Genomic DNA, 7,393 nt, shown 5'->3' on the forward strand with positions numbered 1-7,393 from the left:
TTTGGTCGGAGCCCCCCCCCCCTTTAAAATTTTCGATTTTCCGGGATTTTCAGAAATTCTCGAATTTCAAAAATTGTTGAATTTCTTCAATAAAAATGTTGTTATTTTTCAGAATCCCCGACATTCCAAGAATCGTCCCACAACCCATTGCTCATGTTATGGAGCGTTTCGCGTATGTGCCCATTTGGAAGCTTCGTCAGAAGAGAAAGAAGGATCCAGAAGACATCGTTTGAGATTTCTACGACTTATGATTTTTTTTCAATGGTTGCTCTCAAATTTTCTTGTGATTTTTTAAATTTTTGGCAACATTTTCTTTATTTTTCGACATTTTTTCTCAAATAAATACTACAATACAAAACTTTATTCGAAATCGAGTAAAATTAAAATTAAAGAAATCACAAATACAAGAAAAATATACATAAATTTCGACTGCAGGAATTTTAGAAAAGAGGAAAAATTTAAAAGAAAAAGGGAATAAATTTTAATACTGCACAAGAATTCAAGCTTCGGAACGTATTTTTAAAAAATTAAAGAAAATTCTGGAATTTTTTGGAAAATGAATGAAGAAAACGAGATATTCCGTTGGTTAGCTGGTGACTGTGATAGTGCCTGAAAAGTTAGAAAATCTGTGACATTTAGTGCTCAAAATCTGAAAATATGAAAATTTCATTTTTTGAAATTCTCGAATTCCGGGATTTCTTGAAAAAAATGTTCCAGTTTTTTTGCAATTCTAGGGATTTTCGAATTTTCGATCTGTCTCAAAAACTCCAATTTCTCGAAAATTTCAAAAATAAACAAATTCGAAAGTTTCGAAATCTTCAAAAGTTAGAAATTTTGAGAAATCCCTGAAATTCTAAAATTACCAAAATTGCAAAAGTTCGAAATTTTCAAAAATCTTGAAAATCGAAAAATCGAATAAGTCTAAAAAATCGGAATTTACAAAAATCAGAAGTTTGCGAAAATCAGAAAATTTTAAAAAAATCCCAAAAATTTCGAAAATTCGGAATTTACAAAATGTTCTTATTTTCCGAAAGTCATGAATATACTTTTTTTGTGATTTTCGAGAATTTCGAAATTTCGAGACTTTTGAAAATTTCAATTTTTAAGATTTTTAAAATTTTCAAAACTTCAAGATTTTTGAAAATTTCGAGTATCCGAGAAGTTTTAAGAGTTTCGAATTTTTCGGAATTTTCAGGTTTTTGAAAATTTCATAAACTTTCAACTTTTTTAGAAATTCGAAAATTTCAATTTTTAATGATTTTGGAAAGTTTCGAATTTTGGGGACTTTTTAGATATTCGGATTTTTGAGATATTGGAAAATACCGAATTTTCGTAATTTTCAAAAATTTCCATTTTTCGGGATTCCTCGAAATATTCGAGCATTAGAATTCTCGAGAATTTCGAATTTCGGCACCCCACTATTTCGAAAATTCCTTTCCCATACCATTTTCCTTATTCTCCTCAGCTTGTTTCGCGGCCGCCTCCGCTTCAGCCGCTTCTTTGGCTTTGCGCTCTTCCTCTTCTGAAAAAATCGATAATTGATTGAGCCCCCTTTCAATTTCCCACCTTTCGCGGCTCTCTCCTTCCAATGCGCCTTGTTCTCATGCAAGAACTTCATCCATGGCGTTGGTATATCCAATTTTCCAGCGTAATTCAACGGAATCTTGCGGATCGATGAGTTTGGAGACGTCGACGAATTCCGTCTGGAACTGTACGTCAACGATTGGTCTTTTGTTGAATCAGGTTAGAACATAGTTTGAAAATTAGATGGCGTTGTAAGTGCGCTCTAGCCAAAAGTTTTGGTTTACTAGCAGTTTCATCTCTACAGTTTCTATAAGCTTTAGAGGTTGCGCACTTGCACTAAAGATAGGAATTCTAACAAACGTGCTCCACTGAACTGGAGCGCGCGCATGCAAATCGATAGAAAAAACAAACAGATCGGGCAGTGGACTCAACGCATTCGATGGCGATTTATCATCGCCTCCATCAACACTTGGCGGGAACAAAGAATCCGTTGGAGGCAGCGAGACAAGTGGCTCAACCTGAAAGGATTCTCATTGGAGCGAGTTTGCTTATTCAAGAAGCTTTCACCATTTTAACCAAAAGCTCTCCACAAACGACCATTGTTGGTTCAACGATAAAATCAATGAATCCAATCTGACTGTCTGCCACGTGTACAGTATGTCGGTCGCATAGTGGGGAGTACGGTAGACCCATAGAGGCTTCGAGGTCTCCTTGACGGAAGAATTCTTCGAGAACTCCTTCGGTCCAACGTTCGTGAAGATTCCATGGTTTGGCTGGGTGGGAAATATCACAAGCGTGGACGATGAGGCAGAGGGCCTTGTTCTTGTCGATTCTGGAAGTTTAACCATAATATCATAAACATTTTATCAATTGGGCGCCTCTCACATCAACCGAGATAAATCAGATCAAAGATAAAGTTCCGATCTATTACAGGTTTGAAGATTTGGTAACTTTGAGTCAAAATTTCTCATTTCCTGTGAGAGATATCAAGAAGTGGTCAACTGACAAAATGTTAATCATAATGTCAAAAATATTTTATTAGTTGACCACTTTTTGATAACTCTCACAGTAACCGAGGTGAATACGGTCGTAGTTAATCTACCCTAGTCTACCTGGTCGACCACTTGCCGGCTCATCTCGGCGCATAACTTTCTCCTACAGTTTCATGATCCCTGGTTCGAAAATCGGCTATCCAAAAAAAGTGAATTTAGTATCGTTTGGTAGATCTTTTCAAGTTCTACATTTTACTTTTTATTTTAAACAGAAATTATAACGTTGAGCCGAGTTATGCCCCAGACAGTGGTCGCCACTGGTTGAGAAGGAGGTTGACCCCTAGTTGTCAACTACGCCTTTTATTTGACTGCTAACCTTTTTAAGGATTGGATACATTTTGTCAAAAACAACATTTTGTAGCACTGGTCAATTTATATCTTTTCTATCTTACTTGGTTCAAAAATATTGATTTTGAGAGAAGCTATGAGGGTTGATAAGTATGGATTGCATTAGGACAATCAACTTTGAGCCAGTTTTGCTGGATTACTGTAATAGATATAAAAAAAACTGCCAACTGATAAAACATTGGTAATATTCAGACAGATTTTTTTTTCAGCTCACAACGTTTTGATATCTTTTACGGAAATCGAGAAAAATTGGCTTGAAGTTTGATGAACTGCACTCTACCGTATTTCCTCTAACATCGTAAGTTTTGAGCTCAATTATCTAGATTCCTGTAAGAGATATGGAAATTTTGTTAACTAATAAAATATTAGAGATGTTATGATAAACGATTTATCAGCTGACAAATTTTTGATATCTCTTATAGGAACCAAGATAATCTAGCTCAAAATAAGGTGGGCTTTTTTAGTGCTGAAAATCCGAATTCCCAAAGCTTACCCTTCTGGAAGACTCAACATGGACTTCATTGTTTTAATTTGCATGAAATGAGTGCTCATATCAGTTGCCAACACAATCTCAATGACCATATTCCTCAATTCCTTGTATTCATCTCTTGTCAAATGGGTCAGAATATTCTTATCGTCTTCTTTCATCAAACGGAAACAACTCGAAACGTGATGATTCTCCAGAACACTTCTGTCATTGTAAAGCATCGCAAATTGAGATTGAGATTGGATATGGAAGTTGTTTGTGTGTCCGGTGTGCTCGTAGTCATGGATCAGAGCACCGAAGAGCACGGCGAGGAGCTCAAGGTCTCCGAGAGAGTTCTGAAAATTTCTGCTTTTTGGAAATTTTGAAATTTTTGGATTTCCGAATTTTTGATTTTGAAATTTTCGAATTTATGATTTTCTGATTCTCGAAAATTCGAAACATTTTACTTTTAAAATTATTGGAAGAGCAGCTTTATGGAAGAGCACCCTTTGATCCAATTCATCTTAGTTACTGTAAAAGAAATCATAAAGTAGTAAACTGACAAAATATAGCCGATTTGATGATAAACATTTCATCCGTTGAACACTTTTTGATATCTTTCACAAGAAATGAGATAAATTGGCTCAAAGTCAAAGGCCCACTCAATTACAGGCCATATGGTATGCTAGGGTTTTAAGGCTTGATAAAGCTATGCTCTAACCAAAATCCGAAAATTTGAACTTACCGCCAAACCAGTCTGTGACAACATGAAATGCGAGCTCTGTGTAACATCAGCAGCATGAACCACATTATGATATGGATTGTTATGTTTCGAATAACCAACTTCCAGTGCCGACAAATAGTTCTCCAACGCAGTCAACGGAACCTTGAATCGATCCATGAATCCATATCGATTGAATAACTCGAATCCAACGTATTTCAATGCATGTCCCTCAGAGACCTCATTTAGCTGGAATGGACTGAATGACCAAGTGGACACTTCCTTCATCAATTCTTGAATTTCCGGTGGAATTGGGCATTGAACAACTTGTTGTTTTCTAAACAATTTTTCGAAGAAAATTCCGGTTCGGATCGCGTTGGCGACCGATTTGAACTTTGGCTTGTCTCGCTTCTTTCCAGCGTTTTGGCGAGTGAACGTGGCGGCGAGCCACTCCCGAACTTCATCTGGTACGGTTTCTGGTGTCACCTCGGCCAGATCGTCGTCCTCATCACAAATCCGCCTACAAAAACTGAACAAGTTTTTAGTGTTGGGTCGTAAAAGACTGATTTTTGTTAGTTGAATATGTCAGTTGTATGCTGTACCGAAAAATCGGTACTAGGGGTCCCAGTGTAGAGTTGTGGAGAAGAGAAACGCCGGTGACCGTTGTCGGAGGTCCCACTTCGACAACTACAGTAACCTAAGAACTTAAAGAATATGTTTCTTGCTATGCTCAATCAAATGGCATCAGCTAGTTTTAATCATACTTGTAATCCGGGCCTTTGCCGGGCCTTCGCGGGCCCTGCCATAACTTCTTTCAGAATCAATGTTTTTCAAACCAACTAAATCAGGTATGATAGAGCTCCACGAGTACTACAAAACGGTATTATTTGGAATACTGTATCTTGTCTATGAACAGAGTTACGGAGCAAAAGGAACAAAAAAAACAGGCCCGGCCCGGGCCTGCCGGGCCCTGCGAGAAAAGCCACTTTATGACCTGTAACTTTGTTCATAGATAAGATACATTATTTCAAATAATACCGTTTTGTAGTACTCGTGGAGCTCCATCATACCTGATTTAGTTGGTTTGAAAATATTGTGTCAGAAAAAAAAACTATGGCGAGGCCCGCGTAGACCCGGCAAAGGCCCGGATTACAAGTATGGTTTTAATAAAAATGGCCACTTACTAGTTAGCCAGGAGCATCGAAAATAGGGGGTCGGCATATTGTATTTATGTGTGCCACGCGCTACTGTATAATAACTTTGAACAAATATTTCTCCTTTCGTGTAAAAGATACAAAAAAGATGTCAACTGAACAGTTGTTTATCAAAACATCTTAAACATTTTTTTAGTTGACCACTTTTTGATATCTCTTACAGGAGACAAGAAAAACTGGCCCAAAGTTAATGGTCCTAGTGCACTAGATGTTTTACGATGTCTTGCCAATTCGCCGGCTCATATCTCCCTTCAAACTCAATATTTTTGGACCAAATAAAATAGAGATTATAGACATTGACAAATACAACAAGATGAAATATTTGTCAAATATGTCTCTATTCTACGTAGAGAGTTACAGGTCGAAAAGTAGGCGTTGCACTGATAAGCGTGGGCAGCACCCACGAGTCGACTCTTTTCCGACGCATAACTCGGTTCAAAATTAAATTTTCTGTTTGAATCAAATTGTGAAATGTAGCACTTGACAAGATCATCAAATTGATATATAATTCCACTGGATTCAACATCTAAGTTTCGAACCACGGACCAAAGAAAGCCATGCAACCACTATCGGCGTTCTACGGCCTTGGCTTTGAAACTCAACATTCGAATATAGTCAAGTTTAGCATGATTTCGTAGATCTTGTCAAGTTTTACATTTTAATTTACAATGGGGGCAAAATTCCGGGTTGGATCCAAGTTATGAGCCAGACAGTGGTAGTTGTGGAGTACGGTAGGTTCCCGTCATCTTTCAGTCAATTTCTCAGGGTTACTGTAAGAGGTATCAAAAAACAAGCAACTAATAAAATATTTTTGAATTTACGATAAACATTTTATCAGTTGACAACTTTTTGATAACTCTCATTGGAACCGAGATAAAGTGACTCAAAGTTAAGCGATTAGTCAAGCACAAATTTTTGAAAAAATCGAAACTTGAACTTTCATATCTCCCAACTTATTAAAGCTATTGAAAAAGAAAACTGCAAATTACAAAAAAGTGTAGAATTTTACGCTCTACGTTTTGATATAACTTTCAGTCTGCTCTCTTAGTTTTTGAGCTACGCGCCTTTAAAGTGTAAGCACCCCTCGGAAGTGTCTCACATGTACACTTCAGAAGCGGTTGATTAACGCTAAACTTTTTTTTGATTGTGAGGTTTCAATGTTTGTAGTTTGTAGTTTGTATTTTAAGTAGTCTTTTCTCTTACGGTGTATTGCAGTTGTGCGTTTCTGACATTCTGTCTTAAAAGTCCCTACTCTTCCAATGTTTCAACTATTTCCTTCATTTCCTTTATCACAAATTCCCTACCCTTCCAACATCCTTCTCTCTATCCCCCCAAAAATGTCAGAATCCAAATAAATAATTCAAATTTCGCGCCCTCGACCACATCTTACCTCGTCTCGTCCATATATGCCGTCTCCAATACCAACGCAGCATATTCAATGTTTCGCTTCAAATCCTCAAGTGGCAATTGGCCGCTGTTGAGTTGGTGAAGAATGTAGCGGAGTCTGGAAAATTATAGTTTAGGGACTTTAAGATGCTGAAAATTGTGGGAAAGTTGAAAAAAAAATCATTTTTTAAATCCAATTTGGTATATTTTTGGAGTCTAGAATTTCTGGATTTGTCTGAAAGTTTCATATTTGCATTTGAAATTTATGAATAAAACTATTATTTTCAAGTTTATCATGACGAGAGCTTCAAAATAAGCCTAAACACGACGAATTTCGATAAAGATTGAGTTTCTTCTCACAGCCGCGACGCGACCGCAACGCGCAGGCTAAAATTTGGAAATCCTTCAAAAGTAGTCGTGTTTGGGCTCATTTTGAAGCGCACAACTAGCTGAAAACAGATATTCTGATGTTCAAATGTTCCGGACAGAAATAACTAGAATACGACCAAACTGGATGTTATTTAATTTTGAGGGAAAAATAGTAGAAGTTCCGGACAATATGAACTCAAATATTATAATACTCAACAAAATATTATAAAAATTTTGAGTTGAAAACAGTCAACTTTGAAAGGTTGTTCGGAATTTTCCGATTTGTTCCAAATTTGCTGAGTATACTAAACAA

The 7,393-nt window shown here is 36.8% G+C and overlaps 1 protein-coding gene across 1 annotated transcript in view; it reads right to left on the reverse strand.

Moving 5' to 3' along the window:
* Positions 1–1,439: 1,439 nt before the first annotated feature.
* Positions 1,440–7,393, reverse strand: part of Cbr-pde-1 — a gene marked incomplete at both ends in the record, with an annotated part of 15,247 nt that continues 9,293 nt past the window's right edge. Inside the window, 7 exon segments of the mRNA XM_002646473.1 lie at positions 1,440–1,522; positions 1,567–1,703; positions 1,936–2,042; positions 2,092–2,356; positions 3,418–3,746; positions 4,136–4,631; positions 6,716–6,829. Coding sequence (XP_002646519.1) covers positions 1,440–1,522; positions 1,567–1,703; positions 1,936–2,042; positions 2,092–2,356; positions 3,418–3,746; positions 4,136–4,631; positions 6,716–6,829 — 1,531 coding nt within the window.

This window comes from Caenorhabditis briggsae (genome assembly GCF_000004555.2).
Source record: "Caenorhabditis briggsae complete genome, chrI, whole genome shotgun sequence".
In the NCBI taxonomy this organism is placed as follows: Eukaryota; Metazoa; Nematoda; class Chromadorea; order Rhabditida; family Rhabditidae; genus Caenorhabditis; species Caenorhabditis briggsae.